Here is a 22943-nt window from a genome sequence, read left to right as displayed (position 1 = left end):
GCTTATAGAATGTGTTCTTCTTTTACAGTAGTGTCTTCCAAATGTCTTCTTAGTGTTGAGGTAAGTAGTCTCTGTGCCAGGAAACATTTTGGATGTGTGATACAAAAATGTATCAGTGATGCCCAGACGGTGTGGCTCAGTGGTTGAGCGTCGGCCCATGAACCCAGAGGTCACCGATTTGATTCCGGGTCTGGGCACATGCCTGGGTTGCAGCCTCAGTCCCTGGTGGGAGTTGTGCAGGAGGCAGCCCAGACAATCAATATTTCTATCCCTCTCCCTGTCTAAAAAAATCAATAAAAACATGTTTTTTTAAAAAATGTATCAATGAGTCCAGTTCTTATAAACCACAATCCAAGTACCAATCTCTGGAAAGAAAGGTAATATCTAAGCATTTCCCAGAAGTTTCTTGCTTTGCTTCTTTCTTCCCTATTTACTCCCTACTGTTTCTCCTCCAGTAACATAATCGACAACAGTGGTTCTCAGCCAGGATTCATTAGGTTCTTCAGAGAAACAGCCCAACAGGATGCAAGTGAGTGAATGTGTATGTGTGTGTATATCGCATGGTCCAGTCAAGTTGACACATATTGAGAAAGACTGATTTTACGGAATTGGCTCACCCAAACGTAGAGGCTAAGAAGTCCCGAGATCTACATTTGGCAAGCTGGAGACCCAGGAAAGCTGATGGTGCAGTTTCAGTGCAAAATTAGGCCCACAAAGGCAGGAAAAGACCAATGTCCCAGCTAAGAGTCTCAGGAGAAGATCCCCTTCCTTCAGCAATTTTCAACCTTTTTCATTTTATGGCACACACAAACCAATTACTAAAATTATGCGTAACACCAAAAAATATACTTTTTGCTGATCTGACAAAAAAAAAAGTATAATTTTTATTCATTCACACTAGATGGCTATTAAGTTAGCTGTTGTCTTTTTTAAAAAAATTATTGGCTTAGAAGGGAGAGAGAGAAACATGGGTTTATTGTTCCTATTATTTATGCATTCATTTGTTACTTCTTGTATGTGCCCTGACCCAGGATCGAACCCGCAACCTTGACGTATCCAGATGACACTAACCAACTGAGCTACCAGGCCAGGGCAGCTGTTGTCATTTTTTATTTGACAATTTAAAGGAGAAGAGGTCAGTGCTCCTGACTAGTCAGGTATTGCATGTTTTAAAAATTGTTGCAGCACATTGGTTGAAAATCGCTGCCTTACTCTAAGAAGTGTCAGCCTTTTCTATTCAGGCCTTCGGCTTACTGGATTAGGGCCACTCACTTTAGAGAGGGCAGTCTGCTTTGTCCACTGATTCAAATGTTAATCTCATCCAAAAAAACGCCTTCCCAGGCAGCCAGGATACTGTTCCACCAACTATCTGGGCACCCTGTGGCCCAGTCATGTTGACATAATATTAACCATCACAAGGGTGGTCCCCCTCACCATGGGGCCATTTGGCAATGTGGAGACATTTTTGGTCGTCAGACTGGGTTGGGTGGCGGGAAGGTTGCTACTGGCATCTTGTGGGTAGAGGATCACTTTGCTGATAAACAGGATAGCCCCCCCACAACAAAGAATTGCCCAGCTCAAAATATCAGTAATGCTGAGGTTGACTAAGCCTAATCCAAAACTTAATAAATTTTGTGGTGGTTGAGAAATTTTGGGATTTCTGTCTCAGTCATCTTTGAAGTTAATACTGTTCTTACAGAGTATGAGAGGTGTTAGTTCAGAATTCTATTTGTATTATCCTTTATCCCAGCCTTTAATAGATTTTTTTAAATGCAGTTGATTATTAAAAATCAGAGATGTATTAGGAAGCAAGGCAGTTTTAAATATATTCATGTAACGTTTGAATTAAACAGTTGTGTCTCTAACAAGGTCTCTGAAATTAAAATGTAATCGTAGGTTGTAATTTGTGTAAATTTTTAGTCTTACCAAAAGGTGGCACCAGTGTACCTTTTAAGAATCTATTTTAGCCCTGGCTGGTGTGGTTCAGTTGGCTGGGCATCGTCCCATGTACCACAAGGTTGCCAGTTCGGTCCCGTTCAGTTGGGAGTGCCAGGTTGCGGGCTGGATGCCCGCTCCCCTCTCTCCTCTCCCCCTCCCACCCTCCTTCCCCCTCTCCCTCTCCCCTCTCCCCTCTCCCCTCTCCCCTCTCCCCTGTCCCCTGTCCCCTGTCCCCTGTCCCCTCTCCCTCTCCCTTTCTCTCTAAAAATCAATTAAATCTTTAAAAAAGGGAATATTTTACATTATGTTCAAATTTGGCATCACTATTTAATCACTTTTTTAAATACTTAGCTACTCCTGGATCTTGCTTTACTTTGTAATGACTAATGAGGCTTTTCCTACAATTCTGTAATATATTAGGTGCTGCAATATCTTGACACCCCTCTTCGATCAAGGTCCAGAAGATAATTTAAAAATCACACATTGTGATGTTATATTGAGCATTTCTGAGGATTCTTATGAGCCTTTAACAGTAGGACCTTGGAATTTTAGTCTCAATCACATTGGCTTTTCTAGTCAGGCATCAAACTCAGTTTTTAGTGGTGTGCCTGATCGAGAGGAATTCAGGGACTTTTTTTTAATGGTACAGAAGGTTTTTTGTTTGTTTTTACACTTATCATGCCATGAATTCAGAGAGAATGGGTTCTCGCAGCTCAGGCTCCTTTCCATCGGTTCTCACAAAGTGTGCTTCCCTGGGTGGAGCAGGCTGGTGCTTCAGTTCAGCCCAGGTACCTTTCTCTTTGGCTTCCTTCTGATCATTTTCCTTCACACGTTTCAGGAAGCTATCTTGGCTCTTAGAGTGTTGAATACACTCAAAACATACATTAATTCCCTTGGCAAAATCTTGTCCTTGTTTACAATGCCCACTGCAGGCTGGGTGACATTGTAGACTCTTCCAGTTTTGCCATGGGAACATTTGTGGGCCATTCCTTTTTGAACAGTGCCCATGCCCTTGATGTCTACAATATCACCTTTCTTGCAGATTCTTCATGTATGTGGCCGGAGGAACAACTCCATGTTTTCTAAAAGGCCTAGAGAACATACAGCGGTGCCTTTCATTCCCTTTGTGTTAGTCATTTTGGTGAATTATTGAAAGGTAGTGGTTCCAGCCAAAAGGCTGCCTCTCAATTGTTTTTTCCCTCATAGCCACAGCCTGTGAGGTTGGCCTGTATATTATTTTCTGGATTTGACTGTCTTTTTCAACTATGGCTCAGTAACTGACTTTCCAAGCTGGTGTTTCTTATCGCTTCCCTTCCTTCCTACCAGTTCCACTCTCCCGCGTAAGCCGAGGCAGGCGCTCTTCAATAGAGTTCTCTGGCCGTCAGCTCTCCTGCCTTCCAATTCTGAGTGAGTATACTGTCCTCTTCCCCCGCCCACATCATTTGTGCTTGTAATACTATTTTTAATATTATCCTAGGACTTTGTACCCAATCACCAAATGCTTTTTAAAACTTAGTTTACAGTTGACTAGGCAACTTGGAGAATGAACCCACTTCCTCTCAGATTTCCAATGTTTATACAATGTTGAAACTTTTTTTTAATCAAAACAACTTGGTGATATTGTATCAAAGTAATGAAAATAAAGTATCTTCCATTAAGCTTTTAAAAAATGGTGTCCTCCCCCAGCGGCATGGCTCAGTGGTTGAGCATTGACCCATGGACCCTGAAGGTCATGGTTTTGATTCCTGGCCAGGGCACATGACCGGGTTGCAGGCTCAATCTCCAGTAGGGGGCGTGCAGGAGGCAGCTGATTGATGATTCTCTCTCATTGATGTTTCTCTCCTCTCTGAAATCAATAAAAACATATATATACACATATTTTAATATATTTTTATTGATTTCAGAGAGAGGAAAGGAGAGGGAGAGAGAGAGACAGAAACATCAATGATGAGAGAGTCATTGATCGGCTGCAGCCCGCAACCCGGGCATGTGCCCCGACTGGGAATCGAACCCTGATTGCTTGGATCCCAGGTCGATGCTCAACTGCTGAGCCACGCCCGGCCAGGCAAAAACGTATATTTTTTAAATGGTGTCCTTTCATGTCAGAAATCTGAAGGAACAGCAGTGCTCTAGGAGGAGTCTCTGCACAACTGAACTGGTCCCTGCTCTCCTGGGACCTGGGGGAGAGGCTCATGCAGGAAGGAAGCCTGAGAAGGAGGCTCTTGCCAGCTGTAGTCGCCCCTTGTCTGGTCTGTGTGATTACTGAATTTCAGGAAAGTCCAGTTTAGATTTGTGTGGACCAGACAGGCCTTTGAGTAATGAGATCTTGTGAATTTAGCTCTGTCACATTTTTCTGTAGTGGAAGCAATATGGCACTTAGTCCAAACCATATGTAGGCAAGTATTAAAACTTTTGTTAACTGGCATTTTGTGGTAAGTGCCTTGTAGGGAGGAAATCTAAAGAACCCATGGCAGTTCTTCAGAAAATGGGCATAACCTGTGCAAAGGTAAGGGAAAGGTTTTAAAATGCAGACCAAAGACTCCAGTGGAGTGAGCTCAAAAGTCCTTTTACTGGACCAGTTCTCATTTCCCAACATTGTCCTTCCACATGTGCAAAGTCCAGTGCTATGAGCTCAGTGGTTCCTGTCCCCTTTTTATTACAATATTTTAAAATGTGGAAGGAAAGGCATATAAATGTAGGACTTCTTTTTTTATTTTAAACATCTGTTTCACTGTTAACACCACAGTCTGCAGATCTCTCAAACTGATGGCTGTGTTTAGAGCACCACGTATGGCCAAGCCCGTCATGTGCGAGAAACGCTAGGGGGCACCACTACCAAAGGAATGCTGCTCCCGGAGTTGGGCGGTGCAGCCCTTCCTTTCCTTATCCCGGTTTAAGTGCAGGACTTAAAAAGCCCTTACGTTGAATTTCTGCACCAAGGAGCAGTTTTCACTGATGCATCCAGGAAATGATATTAAAATACACGGGTGTATAAAGAACAACGAAAAAAATTAATACTTCCTAGGTGACACAACTGTATGTGTCAAAATTTAGAACTCTGCACTAAAAGGGGTGGATTTTATATGTATGTAAATTATATCTTAATGGGAAAAATAGTTAAGATCACCCAGGTAAATATGAAAAAGCCTTAGAGCTTAATGAACCATAATGATTATCATTCACTATTCAATCTTTCACAGGTCAGAGAAAGCACATTCACCAGGCAATCCATAAAACTAAAAATAATTCTAAGCAAATTCACTCTGAAATTAATAAAATTATTGATAAAGCTGTTCATGGTACATCTCAATAATAGATCAGGCAGTCAGGTTGACTTTTTTCACCTAAATTTAGTGACCAACTGCATGGCATTCTGTATGGCAGACCACAGCCTTGCACGCAGTACAGGACAGGCCTAACCACTCTGGTCAGGAGGGTGAAAATACTCTGGTTTGGGATGACCTGTGTAAAGAGAAGTGACAGTCTGAGTTTTTACGCTGCAAATAGCTCTTCCGCATGAAACACCCTCACTGTAACTCACGTGCGGGTATTTGATTTGAGCATGCGTGCCTGTAGCTGCATTTGTGTGACTAATTGATCACAGATGTGGTCCAGGGACCTACTTGTAGCTCTACTGACCAGACCTGTGATCTCAAGGTACCAATGACCTTGAGGGATTTGGGTAGGGATTTGGGATTTGGGAATAAAAGGTTTGAGTACAAGTGTACAAATGACTGCATCTGCTTTTGTGTCGCCCTGTGCCCCCATCTCCTAGAAGGCCTGGGGTTTATGACGACAGGTTTAATTCCTGCTCCACAATTGCACTGTCATAAAGATCAAGATAAGACCGAAAGTCCTATTTGAGTCTGGCCACCAATGAGTCGTGGGGAGTTGTGTCTTGTCTTGCAAATGTGCAGAAACTGCTGGACATCGATGCTCTTGCTGTCACGATAGGCTGGAACTTACAGAGACAATGCTCCGTGTGGGAGTTCTCCAGGCTTGGGCCACTGCGCCCTCCTCCCCTCACCTAGGTTTTCCTTCCTTGTGCGTGGTGCCTGTGCCCAGCGTTGCTCAGGATTTTCTGTGGGTGTGGAGTGTGCTCATGTACAACCACACATAAAATCACTCTTTCCTAAGCTCTGGAACTTAACCCCTGGAGATCTCAAGCTTTCAGGAAGGGGGGGGGAGTAGATACCCACAAAGGGCCTGGGGACTCCAGACTTCAGCATTAAAGGTAGATCTAAGAAGAAAATTAGAATTGTCTGTGAGGACAAGTTTTGCAAAAGGTAGTGTATCTTTTGTATTAGAAAGATGTGATTTAATTAAAAATTCTACAAAATGTGAAATATTAAATACCCTATGTACAGTGGTTGTACATTAATGAAACATTTTGCTTTGGAACAAGGTTTAGTTTTAGGACTTTTAAGACACTATCGATTTAAATTGGTCCAGAAATTGGAAAGCACGCTATTTCATACAGTTATTATTATTGGGCTGTGCTTAACTAAAAACAGGGCTGTCAACATGAGGGGAATAAAACCAGTGTCTTAAAAACTTTGGAAACAATCATCTTAACAGACACCATCTGAATAAGCATTTTCATATCAAGGTTGCTTAGTTATCTAGAAAACCATAAAGATCATTAATAATTCAGTTTAATGTAAAGTAGAAACAACAAGTAAAGCAAGAAATGATGAAAACAAGGGAGGTTCTGTCAAATTCATAGGAGGCATCAAAGTCAGAATTGCCCTTTACATGGAATCAGGCCAATGAAATTGAATCCAAGGTCTAGGTTTGTTCCTCTTTGCCGGAGGTGGCCTTAGGCATGTCATTCATTGTGGAGTCTGTCCCACACCCAGTCAGTAGAGCAGAACTTTTCTGCAGTGTTAACTCAGTAGTTTCGTCAGTGTGATCTTTACAGTTTTAGGAAATGAACGTAATATACCACGTTTCTCTTTAAAATTTTGAATAAGGAAAATAAACATGAGCCGATAAAACATTTATTCTGTATTAATAGTCAGTACATGTATTAATTCAGGTCGAAGCCTTTTTTTCTTAGAGTATTATTACTTGAATATTCGCATCTGATCCACAGTAATATAGTACTAATTTTAATAAGAAATACAAAATGGGACTTTCATAACAGCTCACCCACTTAACATTTTACAGACAAAGAACTACTATAAATATGTAACATTATGCAGGCATTTTTCTGCACCTGTTCACAAACCAGAACGAATATGCTACCTAACTATTTAGAAACTGAATGCTTTCCAGCTGCCCCTGTATTCAGGTGACCACCTCCCTCACCAGACAAAACTGTTTTTTCTTTATTGTCCCCCCCACGGCACTTGGGACACTGTGCTCCTTGGCACTGCTCCCTTGGTTGAGCCCTTGGAGGGCAGGGAGCCTGTCCCCTTTATCAGACTGTTTGACATAGGTTATACCCAGTACATGTTGAATCAAACTGAATTTAATCAGGACATCTAAATTTTATGTCATTTCCTTCTGTTAATTTTTTATAACTAAATAAGGATTGTTACAAAAATTCTTTTCAAAAATGTACCATAAAATGTACTCTGTTGAAATTTTGAATTCTGTAAAATAAGAAACTTCATGTTACACAATAAAACATCATAGGAATTTGAATGTAAAGAATTCTAAACCTTAAATGATGGGCAGAAAAGTCAACCCCTGATGTATTAAGTGTCAGATGAAATTAGAAAGACTTTACACAGTTGAATAAGATTGACGTTAAAAGGATCTTTTCAAACAATGGGATTCTGAAGTTTAATAATTATTTTAAAAATTCCGCTGTTAATCCTGAAAAAAATATTTCTTAACTATAAAAAATAAGGCAACTTGAAGTTAGAAATTTATGAAGTTAACTCAGAATCGCATGCCCTGTTATGATCCATATCTTTAAACGCCTTTAGCAGGAAGACTATTCACACATAGTGGTGAAAAAACACAATCTCTCAGAAATAAAGCAGAGTTTCCAAGACTCCACTAAATAGTAGGCCAATTAAGATCATCACAGGCTTTGTGCTGTCAGATTACCTTGAAAGAAAGTCATGCAGACAGCTTTTCCGAAGAACTCCATCCGTGCCACCTGCTTATCAGTCTTTGAAGTGGAGGAGGTGGCAGGGAGCACAATTTCTGCTTGAAATTTCTTTTGTTTTCTGCTACATTTATCTAAATGTTATCATGGAACTATTTTTATATCCTGTGAAGTACTTTGGGAAAATGTTAAGTGAATAATGCTACATAGAAGAGAGGAGGCTTTTCATATTCTCTGGGTTGTAGAGCAAAGTGAATAATACTTGATTCTTAAAAGGGTGGGAGGGCTGGTGTGGCTCAGTGGTTGAACATCATGGTCCGATTCCCGGTCGGGGCACATGCCCGGGTTTCAGGCTCGACCCCCAGTAGGGGGCGTGCAGGAGGTAGCCGACCAATGACTCTCATCATTGATGTTTCTCTCTCCCCCTTCCTCTCTCTGAAATCAGTTTAAAAAAGGGGAGGGGGAAATAACATGCTAAAAAACTTAAGTGTCCAATAAGCCAACCAGCCTACTAAACTTCTGAGCTCGAAGAGAAACCGTATCCCCACTAATTGATAAATGTTCACTAAAGGCAATATTTATACCACAGCAAATTTAAATGAAAATTCATGTGCAGTAATTAAATTGCCTTTTAAATGATCATTTTAATATTGTTAAAGGATTGTGAATTGAATAAGAACTTATTTATATTCATTTAATGTCTTACATATAAAATCAGATTGCTTAAAATACTGTTATAATAAAAAGTTTTAAGAGAGGTTTCTAAGTCATAATTATTTCTACAACAGCAAAATAATCTGGATGACCTTAGAATTCACTATAGTAGGACTTGGCCGTGTGGAAGATATAGTCAGATTGAAACCAATTTAATGACTGTGTTCCTTTCTCAAACTGGAATCCTACTTATTTAATTTACCAGATATTTTCAGTAGGAAAGATTGAAGAGAAACCACTTAAGAATGAATGCGAGTACACTCATCATAAAAACAATTCATTATAATACATTCTAATAAAAATACATCACAAAAACAACCCATTGTAATACATTCTAATAAAAAACATGTATCAAACCAGAGGGGGATGTGTGGAAACACAGGACTAGATAAAATATTACTTTCTTAAAAAAAGAAAATTCATTACACATATTTCCCTAGTATGTTTTTAAAATTCCCAAATACACCTAAACCTTTCAAAATATTTTCAATAACTGATAAGCGCTGTGCTTTTTGCTCACCTATGAGAGATTAAAAACTTGCAGTGCAAGTTATGTTGGCTTGAGCCATCCTTGCAGTAAATGAAGACAGGATTCTTCAAAACTCTGTAAAATGTACCAACTCTAATCAGGTCTAAATTGTTCACTTTTAAATACTTGATATTTTGCTGGTAGCTGTCCAAGTCCATTAGCACCACATATAGTGAATTAAAAAGAGTATTTTTAGGGAGTATGACTTGGCTGTCTTTTTTTCTTTTTTTAAAAGTTGTACAAATAAAAGAAATTGGTGTATTGGGTCATGTGTTTTGAACGATCCACTTTTCATCTTGCTAAATTGAAGGATTTGGGTGGATCCCCCCCCCATCCCAAGTTTATAAGCATGAAGGTAGGAAAATCTGAGGAATGCTTTTTCGATTCAGTAAAGAATCTTGCTAATAATATCCATTATTTAGTTCAGTTTCAAAGTCAGATTAGGTTCTTCTGCCAGAGGTCTCAATATGTACTTACAGAAAAAAAAAAAAAAAAGAAGATTCTACTGGACAAATTAACACATACTTTCTATATGCAATCCATAAATACTTCATGAAGTCACCAGATCATTTAAAATCATCTAAAGGACATTCTTTTTTCTAGGAATGTACAAATCACACATACAACTCTAGTGCAAGCACTTCATTACTTATCTACTTTCGAAGTAACACCGTCTCTCAGTGTAGACAGCGGGGGACTATACAATACGAAGCCTAACCTATGAGGTAAGGAAGTATATTATAGTATCACGGCCAGAAGAAAGGTGGAAATAGAATCACTTTTTCAAAAAGTATGGCAAATCATTGATGAAATCAATGACTTAAGTAACTGAGTAAAATGCAGATAAGCCCTTCTCATTGTTATAAGTTCATTTTTTTGGTAAGGGATTAGCTGTATTGAAAAAAACAAACAAACCCTGATGAAAAATTTAATTTTCAATGTCCATGTGAAATGTTTTTTTACTGGTGTCTCTGAACGCATGGGCACCATGAAAGAATACTGACATTTAAAATGTGCATTAGCAGTAACTTTTAACCTTCTATTCAACCTTGTACTTGGCTCATTCTTGGTCAAGGATGAATAATATTTTTTACTAAATTATTACGATTTCCTAGGACTTTTCCTGCCAGGCTGGCTTTGAATCCGCTCTCCCACTCTGAGGAGTATGGTCTCTGGAGAAGTACTCCTGCAACAGGAGTCCTTGTGCTCTGTGATGGCTTGTACTGGGGAAGTTTGCCTTCTCCTGGCTGGAAAATAATATTCCACTCTTTTTGCATTTGTTGTTGCTGTTGTTTTGTTTGTTTTTACCTTTTCATCAGATGATCCCATGCAGAAATGGATTTATACAAGTCTGTGTGGGGCAGAAGAAGGACGGAGAGGGAAAATGCACTCCCTGTCCCCACAGCTTTGCACTTGGTAATTATTTGCCTGTTTGAAGTAATCTGTGAATGGCTTTTGTAAGGGACTTGAGCAAGACTAGAAACCGCTCATGTTTAATTCAACTATGCATATTTTGCTGAAATTGGGAAAAAGCAATTTTTTTAAGATAAGACTACTGCTTAGGACTGTAACAACTATAAATAACACATTCACCAAAAAAAGGCTCACCTTGGTCACCATTGTAAACAGCATAAATGTGCACTGTAACAAAAAGCTTTGAAAACTGAATGCAATGTTAACCTATACACAGAGTTGAACTATCAAGAGGAAACCAGGCTTTGCAACATCAGCAGACATGAAAGAGATGATGGCATATTGTAAGTGCTCAATAAATACATCTTCCTCCCCTCAGGCACCCCAATCTCCACAGGCCATTTTAGCAACTCCCTGTATGTCACTTTGCACTGTGATCTGTACCGACCTCCTCCATCCAGAAATGGCTGCATGTTACTGGTAGGCAGGGTTTCAGAAACTTAATTAATTCTTCAGCACTTCTGGGCTGTGAGTGTACATTTAAATTCCACACCTGAAAATCTCTTACTTGTTACTGAATAAGAAATGCCACAAATATGTAAAATAATTCATCGTTAAATTTTTTTCTTCCCATGATATGGAAATTGAGTCACTGTAGAAGATTGTTTATTTTATTGTCATCAGAGGCCATTTCATTAACCAGCTGTTCTATAGACAGCTGGATAGCATTCTTGACAAGAGAAGAGGCTGTTTGTATTAAGAGTGTTTCATATTGTTCTGAAGTTCTACCCTCAAAACCACACTCAGCAAAACCCCCGACTTCCTCATTTTCAACTGACATTAAGAATGGCTTAGGGACATTTTTAGATTTTGTAACGTCAAATTCACTAATTTCAGTGTCCGTAATAATAATAGCAATGGGCTCCATTCTTTTGTTTTCTTCTGGTTTGGGTTTCTCTGCACTGATTTTAATTTCTTTAAAATCTGATTCCTGGCTCAGTTCAGTATCTTTTGGCTTAATCTCTTCAGCTACAATCTCTACACTTTCCTGGTCTTTCGAATTTGGTTCACTTTCTGGGATGTCGTTTCTGGCTTCTTCCACAATTTGTTGATCCGGGGTTGCAGGTGAGGGGAGAGCCTCAGAAACCCCTGGTAGCTGGTGTTGTGTTTCTGAAGTTTCAAGTGGGCTTGTTTGCTGGGGTGGGACACTTTGTTCTTCCTCAGCCGTTTCAATGTCTTTTTCAAGGATTAGAGTTCCTGTTTGAACAGCAGAATGCCCCATATCTAACCCAAGTTCTACTGAAATCACGTTCTCTCCAGGAGAAGTTCTGCTGTTGCTCACGTTTGGTTCACAGACCTCATCACCTCCTTTCTGTGAGACATCTCCACTTACATCCTGGGTCAACTTGGCCTTTGCTGCCTGGTCATCGGATTGGGTTGGAGTTTTTGTATCCAACTTTGCAGCTTCTCCCTGAACTTTGATGCTGCAGTCTGTATCTTCTATAATTCTGGAATGATTGTGTCTTTTCTCCCCTTTCGAGAATTTTATGCAGGGAATTCTAAATCTGGATTTTGCCTTTTTCTTAGAAAGATCAGCATCCTCGGCATTGACTTCAGGTTGCACGTTAGCCTCAAAGGGCTTTTGCTGCTTTGAAGAATCTGGCTGTTTCCTGCGTGTTACAAGGCGTTTTATTGAGGCCCAGGCCCCCCCTGGGGGCTGCGGCTGATCAGAAGCTCCTGCTCCTGAAGGACACTTCCCGGCCACATCGACAGCTTCGGAGCCAGCCTTGGGCTTCGTGGCTTTGGCTGATTTCTTTCTTCTCTTGAAGCAAAGCATCGGTGCCTTCTCCTCCTGCCTCTCACCCTGAGGACTAACGGCTGATCTCTTCTCATCCTTGCTTTCTACTTGAATTTCAGAAACTGGGATCTCCATTTTTACATTACACTTTTTCTTTCTCTACAAAACTATATTCTCTCTTCCTCAGCAGCCGTTTATGACAAAAAGCTGGGCAAAAACATCATACTAGGGGAAATTTCTTCCAGATGTATTCACTCCTTTTGTCTTATTCCACATAGTTGATTGAGGTGGTTTCTCCAGTATGCAAATGCCTAGTTTCTCTATTACTTGCAATTTCTCTTTAATTTCTTCATGAAAGCCCTTTACTTGACAGACTTTGTTTTATTTAAACATCAACCTGATGAGAGAGGAGAGAGTGTTATTTTATTTCACCATCAGCCTGTTGTTTTCTATAGAGACAATTTCAGTTGAATGCATATGATTCCACCAGGCATGTTTCCCGTATTAATAACTTATTGAAAATGACTGGAGAATAAAAATTTGGGTTAGCCCTGGCTGGTTTTTCTCAGTGGTTAGAGCGTCGGCCCATGGACTGAAGGGTCCTGGGTTTGATTCTGGCCAAGGGCATGGACCTTGGTTGCAGGCTCGATCCCCAGCCCCAGGTTGGGGCACATGCGGGAGGCAACCCATCACTGTGTCTCTCTCACATCGACGTTTCTCTCACATGAGCCTCCCTCCCTCCCTCCCTCTCTCTCTTTCTCTGTCTCTTCCCTTCCACTCTCTCTGAAAAGCAATGGAAAAAATATCCTCAAGTAAGGATTAAAAGAAAACTTGGGGTCAACTTTTTAAAAAAATTGATTTGAGAGAGAGGAAGGGAGAGGGGGAGAGAGAGAAACATCAATGTGCGAGAGAAACATCAATAGGTTGCCCAGACTGGAGACTGAACCCACAGCTTGGTATATGCTGACTGGGAATTGAACCTGGGACCCTTTGGTGCACGGGACAGCACTCTAACCGACTGAGCCACACTGGCCACAGCTAGTTGGGCTGTCTTTATGACTTGTTTATGACTCTGAATTGCAAGTTAACAAAGAAACAAAGAAAGGTAGGGTGATCAGCAAGCTAGTGTAATTTTTACTACATGCAATAAAGGATTTTGAAGCTGCAAAGGATTTTAGAGATTATTTGAGATTAATCAAGCACCAGAATGGGCAGTTAGCCTGTTGAAAGCCATATAGTTAGGTAAGGTCACAGCCAGAGCTAGAACTAAAGACTCTGATTCTACAATGTTCTTTCCATTACACCTAAGGTTTCTCTATTCTAAACATGTAAGTTCCATCAAGGAGGCGCTACTTTCCATACATACGCTGGGGAAACTTAACATTACTGTCATTCTCCACTCTTAAATTCAGCTGTATAATGTTGACTTTTTCCCCCTAAGTATTTGCTGTTCAAACATTTTCCATAATGAGCACATAGTTGAAGGTCAGTAAGAGCAAATGATAGTAATAGCTGACATTTACTGAGCAACTTCTGTGTATATTAGGAAGTGCTCAGCACTTTTACATACATCTCTAATCCTCCCCACGTTACAAAGTGAGTAGGTGGTGGTATCGCCATCTACAGATGAAGAAACAGGCTCAGAGACGTTTAGCAACTTGCCTGAGATTACACAGCTGGTAGGTAACAGAGCTCAGATTCAACCCAAGATTGTTTCTGAAGCCCGTGCTCTGAAACTGGGCTTTAAGAATTTCATCAGAGCCCGGCCGGGCGTGGCTCAGTGGTTGAGCATCGACCTAGGATCCACGTGATCGGGGTTCGATTCCAGGTCAGGGCACATGCCTGGGTTGTGGGCTTGATCCCTAGTTGGGGGTGTGCAGGAGGCAGCCAATCAATGACTCTCTCATCATTGATATTTCTATTTCTCTCTTCCTCTCTCCTCTCCTCTCTCTGAAATCAATAAAGATATATATATATATTTTAAAAATATTCTTTTAAATAAAAAAATTTCATCAGAAAAATGAACTGTGTAAAGATGCTAATCTGTACTAGATTTGCTAGTCAAAAATTTTAACAATGTTTAATGGTTATGTAACCATTATGTAGCCCATCAACTCATAACTGAATCAAGATTAGATTGAGTTTTTCCTATTTTAAAATTAAACTTTTGAAATTCCTTATATGTTATTTTGGTTCTAGAAAGCCAAGTATAAATGATAAGCTGTACAACTGGCAAACTGGTTAGTTATGTATAAATATAAAGGTATATTTAAAAATTTATCCACAGAATGTGGGACCAATGAACAAAGATGTGAGGTGATCATCTCACAAAATTCCTATGAATTTTAGCAGATGGATGTCCTAAAATAAGCAAAGGGACTCAGTCATTGGACTGTTTTTATGTAAATCCTTCGCTGTTGAAGGTTTATTTGGGTTCTGGATTCTACAAACCACATAGGGAACTGGAACTCTGAAAATGAGTTTATGATCTAAGTACCCCCTCAGGTTGGGTGTTAGGTACTTCATGCCTCTGACAGAAAGACAGTTACCCTATCACAATAATGGAACTAAAATATGACCGTTTTTATAGAGTCCCTCCTCCTATAATGCTCCCGTAAGTTCCAGAAGGACAGCTGATTATAGCTTCCTTCAAGTCGTCTCACTTCCTATGAGCTCGCAGCTCCTGAAAACTTCTGCTGCTCAGAGGATGTACAACCGCCAGCGATGCCGAAACTAGGTCATGTGCAGGAATGTATCGTTTCAGACTAACAGGGACGGCTGCTGGGGAAGCTCACGCTCACGCTGCAGGGGTAAAACAAATACCCCGATGGAAACCTAACTGCAACGGGGAAAATGCAATCTGTAGACATGAAAACTTTGCAGAATGTTAGACTGCAAATGATTCGCTCTCAACCTGCAAATGTAGTTTTATCGCCTCAAAAATCTTAAAGTCCCAGATGTCGTTTCCTGATAAAGCCCAAATCGGAAGCCACGGGAAACCCCCTTCCCTTTCCCCTTGGGCAGAGGGCGCACGGGGGCAGGCGCCGGGCGAGCGGCTCCCGCAGGCTCCGGCAGGCTCCGGCAGGCTCCGGCAGGCTCCGGCAGGCTCCGGCAGGCTCCCGCAGGCTCCCGCAGGCTCCCGCAGGCTCCCGCAGGCTCCCGCAGGCTCCCGCAGGCGGGCGGCCGACGAGCCGGGCGCAGAGCCGAGCGCGGGAGACTCGGGCGGGCGCGCGCGGGGCGCGCAGCGGAGCCCCGCTTCCAGCCGCCCGCAGTTACGCGCCGGGGACGCGAGCCCCGTTTCCCTCAAACGCAGGGCAAAGGGACAGCCCACCGCAGCCCACCTTCCAGGACGGGCGGGAAGGCTCGGGGGTGGGCAGAGCTCAGGAGGGTCGCGCCGGCTGCAGAGTCCCACGGACAAATGACCTTCCCGGCTCTGACACCGGCCATCTCCCGGGGGCGGGGGGGCGCAGATTTCGGGGGTCCAGGGGCACCTCCCGCCCACTCCGCAGCGCAGGGTCAGCGGACCCGCACCCTCTTCTCCCGCAACCTCCTCGCCCTCCTTCACTCACCGATGGTGCCGGGGTGCCTGGCCGGGGTGGGGGTCCCTGCTGTCCAGTACGGGAGAGCGTCGGCCGGGCGGGGCCCCCAGGCCCCCAGGCAGCCGCGGTCGCACCCCGAGCGAGCAGCCAGCCCTCCGCGGAAGGACCGCAGCCCGGCGGCGCCCCCTCCCCAGCGCGGGGACTGACAGCCGGCGGCACCAATGCGCGCGAGGCGAGGGCGCGGGGCGGGGCGGGGCCGGCGGGGGCTGGGGGCTGGGGGCTGGGCGCGGGGCTCCGCGGGACCACGCCGGGGGGTCTGCCCGGCCGCTCCCGCCGGGGCGCGCACCCCGCCTCCTGACCGCACTCAGCCGAGGGCAGGGCGCCCCGGGGGAGCCGGCAGGTGCGGAGGGGACGCGGGCCGGGAGCCGCACATTTTCTGGCACGCGAACTAGGCAAAATCCGGTTTTAAACGATAGGCATTCCCGTTATAACCCCGGCACCACCCCAGGCTGAATATTTGAAGGCACGGCAGATATCCCATTTTAAAGCAGGGTTTAAACCTGCAGCGCGGGCCCTGGCCGGGTGTCCGCTGGTGAGCGTCGTCCCCACCCCCAGGGTTGCAGTTGGGTCCCAGAGGAGGGCACGTACGAGCAGCAACCGATGAATCAGAAATAAGAGGAACAACAAATCCATGTTTCTCTCTCCAATCAATAAGTAAAAATTTAAAACAACAACGTCTGTGCAGCATGGGATCTCATTTGTTTGGAGAGAAAATTACATCGATGAATTGAAACAAGAGCAGCAAAAAACCCACTTTACCAGGAGTGGGTTTGGGTGTAACGAGGGTATCCTGTCCTGGCTGGTTGCCAAGCAGGCTGTCGGAGGCCGAAGCGCAGCCCCCCCCCCCCCCCCCCCCCCCCCCCCGGTCTCCACACTCTGGGCGGCAGGTAGAGGTAACGGACCTGTGTGAGCACAGGGCAGAAGGGCACAGGAACCCAGCCCCGCCCATCTTTTATGGCTTCAGTATCTCCAAGAACAAGTTGAGGCAGCTACCAGTTACCCATATTTTCCTTCAGGATATTCCCAGATGCCTGCTGAACCTTGTCCCTCTCAAGCAAGCGGGGGGATGGGGAGGGGTGGGCAGTTCCAGTGCCAGTCAGAGCAAAGGGCACAGGCACCATCTACTTCCTGCCTTACTGACGAGGCTGTGCATTTTCACACATTTTCTGAATCTTTAAATAAATAAATATGTGTGTGTGTGTGTGTGTGTGTGTATATGTATATATATTTTTACTGGGAGAGGAAGGGAGACAGAGAAAGAAACATGGATTGGGGGCCTCCTGCACACCCCGGCACCGGGCATCCCGCAGGCAACCCCAGGCATGTGCTCTGACCAGGAATAGAACCGGCAACCCTTATGAGCCACACTGGCCAGGGCTATTTTCTGAATCTTTAAACAATCTGCTAGCCATAGTGAAAAGCACCACAAGCATGTATTTGTACACATAGCACATTGCTTTCATTAACACCTATGAAAGGTGTTGCTACGAGAGCTTAGGGTGACTTGCTTTGGGTTTAATATTACTTACAAGGGCATTCCTGGGAGCTCCAGCTGAGGTCCTGAACGATGCACAATTCCTGCCGCCGCCTCCGGTCCCTCCCAGGCACATCAGTCAAATGAAGAACCTGTAATGGTGGAGGAGGGAAGAACTGCTGAACAGCAGCTGTACTTCCCTCCTTCCTTCAATAGGATCATGATCTTCAGGAGAGTAAATCTCAGTTATCCATTTTTGGATGTTTTTCCAGGGATACATTTTACTTTGGTAACATTCTATAGCTGTCACTGAGACTTATTAAGGAAAGAACTATTAGGACACAATAGCAAAGCTGAATCCTAATTGTCAGGTCTTAAATTCACAGATAAAAGAGATAAGAACCATAAAACAAGAAAACCCAGAAGCATCTAGTTTAGTTGTAATTAAGAATTCAATTTCTGCCCGGCCCGGGCATGGCTCAGCGGTTGAGTGCTGACCTAGGATCCAGGAGATCGCTGTTCAGTTCCCAGTCAGGGCACATGCCCGAGTTGCGGGCTCCATCCCTGGTGGGGGCGTGCAGGAGGCAGCCGATCAATGACTCTCTCATCACTGATATTTCTACCTCTCTCTCTCCCTCTCCCTTCGTCTCTCTGAAATCAATAAAAACATAAAAAATAATAATTCAATATCTACTTGTTCGTTCAGCAAACACCAGTCTGTAAAAATGTCCTTTATATCCCCAGATGGGTTGCTAACCCTGCTGATAGTTTTGAACTTTAAACAAGCCCAAAGAAATCCATACCACTCAACCAACTGAGAGGCTATTACCTACTGAGATCCAGGGTTTCTCAAATCTAGTACATCTGGGAGTTTGCAACAGTTTCAGGCAAAAATAAGACGAGCTTATTTAGTTGAAGACAGGGTAGCACAGCTGTCTTATTAGGAAATAGTTGAAAATGAAACAAGGGACAGGTTAAAACAATAAAGGCCATCTTAATGACGTGTCGGTCTTTTCCACTTGCTTTTCTTAAAAGTAAGAAAGACTAGTGACAGGGAACTAAGAGCTGGTTTCAAGTGAGAGGTTAACTGATTTTGTATTTGGAGGGCAGCTTTCTTTACGGTATATTACAAATAACTCATCCCCAACCTCTATATAACACACACACACTGATGGATATAGGATGATAAATAAAATACTGCATTGTGACTGTGGTTTTCCTTTACTATATGACAAGAACCCAATGCTGTATTTTAGTTTTAAAAACCGTAGCCAGTATCTCATGCGTGAAAGAAATCTGTCATCCCTGAACTCACTTAAGTGACAGTTAGGAAGCTATTATCCTTATCATTCTCTGTTATTCCATTAGTAGCGTTTCATTATATAATGAGAAATGGGCTATAAATATCTCTCTCCAATCTGATGAGAAATTATCCTACCTACAGCTTATCTTGTTAACATCACCAGATACAGTAGGCCAATAAAATAGCTTACATATTTATCTGATCTCTACTGATCATACCATTTCTCCCATCCTGGTTCCTATCCACCCACAGCCTGGGCCTGAAGCTACCAAAAATGGTTCATAACTCTTTGGTAACAATTCTTACATTTTAGAGATCTGGGAATAGGCCTCCACCCCTTCTTCTCTGGAACATATTAAATGAACCCATGGCTCCAGTGCTCCAGCGGTTGGATGTGTTCCTGGGCACAATTAGGGCTGCACCAGCCGACACAAACTCAACAGTAATTCTGCTGTAATCTGCTTCACTTGGCAGCACATAAATACGGTCTCTTTTGAATTAAGAGTATATACATCCTCAGTGCATCGCAATAGCCTCTGAGGTGCAGATCAGAGAGGCTGCAATCTGTTTGTCGGTGATATTATGAATAGGGGGAGGGAAGGCATTAGCAGCCCAGAGAAGGGTAGGAATGGCGACAGGGAGGCCAATGATCTGCAAAGACTCTCAGTCTCAAGGTAAAGGCACTGGCCCTTCTCTGGCAACACATACATATGTACCCCAAGCACTAATTCCCCTGTAGGTTTTGAATCCAGGTCTTCAATTAGCCAGCAGTTATCTTTTGTTCTTTATGCCTCCTCTTCATCACACCTCTTCGTTACCACAGATTAAATAATCAATTCCACAAAACTCATGCCATCAATAATTGCTTGGCAGCCTTAACTTCTTTATTTCTTCCCTCTCCTTCCACCTTTTATCATCCCTCCCTTCTGAAGGGATGTGAAATGGGCACAGCTTCACATCTATCACAAACGGGATGCCCATTTCTGTGCCACCTGGCAGGAAGAGCCCCCGAAAGGCAGAGTGATGGTAAAGAGCAGAGGCGTTGGAGTTACATGACCTTAACAAGTTCATCAGCAGCCAGCAGCAATGCAATTTCAAACTGCTGATGTAGTAAGATCTCTAAGATATATCACCAAGTGAAAAAAGCAACTGGTAACATTTGAATTTTTAGCGAAGGCATACTGTACTTCTACTTAGGAATTTCTTGCATTGGTGATGGTCCATTCACTCCGAGTGCAGCCTGGTAAAAACATTTGCATTATTTATTGTATTAGGGCTTTGTTTATAGTCTTTGGCTTACAAACCTCCTCCCCCACCATGTTTATTATTCCTATCAATATTAAGTGTTTAAACCCACGTGGCTTTTGGTGATACAAGGGAGCCTAAAACCTTTAAGATGACCTTTAAGTCACCATGTCTGACAATAGACTGCTTTCTTCCCTTGCTTATAAACTGCATTCCCAGCAAGTCCCATCCCAGATGAGGTTTTATAGGACGTTAAAGAAACCCTCAGAAACAGTGAACCCTGTGCAGAAAGGGCCTGAATGATGCTTTGGAACAGGAACTGACACCACCGAGTGTGTGCCATGTGCCAGGCAGTATACAACATATGGGGTCCCCAAAGTGCCACCGTTACTTATTTGGACTGTAAAACATTGTATTACAGCACTGATGTGAACCTAGGTATTAAAAATAATAAAACCAAGGACTCCAGGAAAAATACTGCTCTGCCAATGCCAGTGAAGATGCAACATCTTCTGGAAGGATCCAACGCAGGAAGACAAGGGGGGAGGGGGAAGAAAGAGGGTGAGGAAGAAGAGATAGAAGATAAAAAATAAAAGGGAAAACATTTGAGCAAAAGAATATTCTGTGGGGAGCAGTAGTGCCCGGGCACATGCTAAAATCTCCATAAGTATTTGCTGAACCAATCAATAGAGCAAAAAGGGCTAACCTACAGTTAGAGCTGTATGACCAGACTTCTTGAGGACTCTATGAATAAATGGTGCTAAAGCTGAGAAAGAAATGGGAATGCCATGGACATTCAGGACAAAAACCTATACGGGCAGTATCTTCCCAGGGTTAAAAAAAGGAACATAGAAAGGTATATGATACCACACCCTGCTTCTCCTGGTGTGTGTCCTCCCAGAAATGTGCATGCACACACCATTTCCCCCTTTACACAAAACCGCCATAAAGTACACATTGCAACTTGCTTCTTTAGTCCCAGGCTATGCCGGGCAAACGGGCTCACACAGGATGGCAGAGATATTGCAGCAGTCTGTTATTATATTAAAACACCGAGGTAGCAACATTATTTTATTCTGTGAAATTTCAGTAAATTGACATGTATATGATTTATGTTAATTTAGACATGATGATGGGAATTAAGACCAAAGAAAGGCTTCTGGGGAACTCCCACTATTTCCTGCAGATCCTCGGGCAGGGGCTGACTTCTCTCGACTTCCCCACACTCCTGACCGTAGGCCTGAACGCGCACTGGCCTAACTTTCAAAGTAGCTTCTTGAAGATGGACAATCTGGGAGGGAAAAGAAACAGGAATAAATGTTTTCTCTAGCTGCTGAAATGTTTCCTCTTCCCTTCCACACTACACCACTGCCCTCTTGCATTGCGACGCTGCTAACATTTACATCGTTTCCCACAACTCTTCCAGGGCCGGTCCATAGACCTGAAAACAATGCATGGCTATGTAAACACTGTGCCAGACCAGACCAGGCATGAGCCAGGATGACTTTTCCATCGTCACACATGCCCTTAAGGAGCAGTGTTCCCCCAGCATCAAGCCAGCCTCTCTGTGAGCAGAGCTGCCTCTGTGAGCAGCCAGCCTTACAGCTGCTTCGATGATGACAGTTCTCTTCCACCCTGACCTTTACTTTCTTAGTGTGAGAGCTTTTGTGTTGCATGACCCTTTGATACCCTCGCCTTTTCTAGTTCCTTCTAGTCTTTCGCAAGCCTCCCTCCTCTTGTTCCACATTGCACTTGTGACTCTAGGTCACTTGCAGTTGTCAGGACACCCCTTGATTACTGTCCAGATCAGGATTTGGTTTCCTGAGACCATGTCTTCTTTCTTGGTTCAGTCCTCACTTTGCTGGAGTACATTGCTAAATCCCTTCCTAGGAAGAGATGTGGGGCAGGGAACCTGCATGTCTCTGAACACACCGGGACAGATTTGGCAGGGGATAGGTACAGGTGGCAAGTGTTTCCCTGAGAACTTGGAGGGAATTCCTCCATTGTCTAAAAAGCCTCTTCCTGATAAGTCAGGTTGGTTCAGTCTAATTCTCGTTTTTTAAGAGGCAAGCCTTTCTCCGAAGAATGGTTTTTGGGATTTTCATCATTGATGGTTTTGAAATTTCAACTGGATGTGTCTGCTCCTTCATTGTGATGAGTACTTGGGGCCTTTCACTTAAGACCCAAGAACTTCTGCACTGGTTGTTTCCTTCTCTTTTCCACTTCCTAGGACATTTACTCAACTCTTACCTGCTAGCTGTCTATTCAGGGCATACAGACCTCAGCTGCTCCTGTGCCATCAACTTGGAACCCAGAGTCTCGTGGGTTCCAGCAGAGGAGGCCTAACTTCTGCCGCGGTCCCTTCTTAGTTCATGAGACGGCAGCTTTCTCCCTCACTGCCAACCTGTGACGGCTGTGTTCTTCCTCCAAAAATGTGTTGAAATATAAATACTTCGTTCACTGGTTACTGCCAACTCTCATTACTGCCCCCTCTCCCCTCAGTGATGTCTGAAAAGGCATCCCTTTAGGCGGAGTCCTATAATTCATAAATATGTCTCACAAAGAAAAAGGCAAAACTCTCACCAGAAACAACTTACCTGTTAGAACAACCCGTTCACCTGCTCGGTTTCAGGGTCCAAATCAATGTCATAGAAACAGGGCCGGGTAGGGAGTCCCGGCATTGTGCTCATCTAGGAGATGTGAAACAGCATTAAAAACAAACTCAGTGATCTTTTTTTCCATGTTTCCCTCAGATAGAAAGCCCACGGCACAAAGATAGAATATTATTTTATAGTTGCCAACAAAGTGGTACTCCTCTGGTTAACACATTAAAAATAAAGTCACTGCTCCTGTTAATACCTCAACGAGA

The 22943-nt window shown here is 43.3% G+C and overlaps 2 protein-coding genes and 1 pseudogene across 5 annotated transcripts in view; all 3 read right to left on the bottom strand.

Annotated features, from left to right (window-relative positions):
- Positions 1 to 2614: 2614 nt before the first annotated feature.
- Positions 2615 to 3075, bottom strand: LOC308565401 (large ribosomal subunit protein eL21 pseudogene; annotated as a pseudogene). Its single transcript has one exon. The product of its transcript is annotated as a large ribosomal subunit protein eL21 pseudogene (transcript).
- A 3854-nt stretch (positions 3076 to 6929) lies between these two features.
- Positions 6930 to 17678, bottom strand: AKAP5 (A-kinase anchoring protein 5). Of its 2 annotated transcripts, none has more exons than XM_081154493.1 (2): positions 17582 to 17678; positions 6930 to 12850 (listed from the first exon to the last, which is right to left on the bottom strand). In XM_081154493.1, exon 2 carries the CDS (start codon positions 12586 to 12588, stop codon positions 11305 to 11307), a length of 1284 nt encoding a protein of 427 aa, XP_081010619.1. In that variant the 5' UTR covers positions 12589 to 12850; positions 17582 to 17678; the 3' UTR covers positions 6930 to 11304. The 2 variants fall into 2 exon arrangements, with proteins under 2 accessions (XP_081010619.1, XP_081010618.1); XM_081154492.1 differs by lacking the exon at positions 17582 to 17678 and adding an exon at positions 16023 to 16189.
- A 3454-nt stretch (positions 17679 to 21132) lies between these two features.
- Positions 21133 to 22943, bottom strand: part of MTHFD1 (methylenetetrahydrofolate dehydrogenase, cyclohydrolase and formyltetrahydrofolate synthetase 1) — a 50127-nt gene continuing 48316 nt past the window's right edge. For both annotated transcript variants that reach the window (XM_081154378.1, XM_081154379.1), the window contains 2 exons: positions 22672 to 22764; positions 21133 to 21365 (listed from right to left, as the gene is read on the bottom strand). In XM_081154378.1, coding sequence (XP_081010504.1) covers positions 22675 to 22764 — 90 coding nt within the window. In that variant the 3' untranslated portion in view covers positions 21133 to 21365; positions 22672 to 22674. The remainder of the gene's footprint in view (positions 21366 to 22671; positions 22765 to 22943) is intronic.

This window comes from Miniopterus schreibersii, assembly GCF_964146895.1.
Source record: "Miniopterus schreibersii genome assembly, chromosome: 1".
Lineage (NCBI taxonomy): Eukaryota > Metazoa > Chordata > Mammalia > Chiroptera > Miniopteridae > Miniopterus > Miniopterus schreibersii.
Note: the sequence above shows the minus strand (reverse complement) of the source record. Positions and strands in the feature narration are given on the sequence as shown.

Bases quoted from the DNA above. Each gene is read 5' to 3' on its own strand.
- AKAP5 (XM_081154493.1), bottom strand. From the start codon at position 12,588: ATGGAGATCCCAGTTTCTGAAATTCAAGTAGAAAGCAAGGATGAGAAG.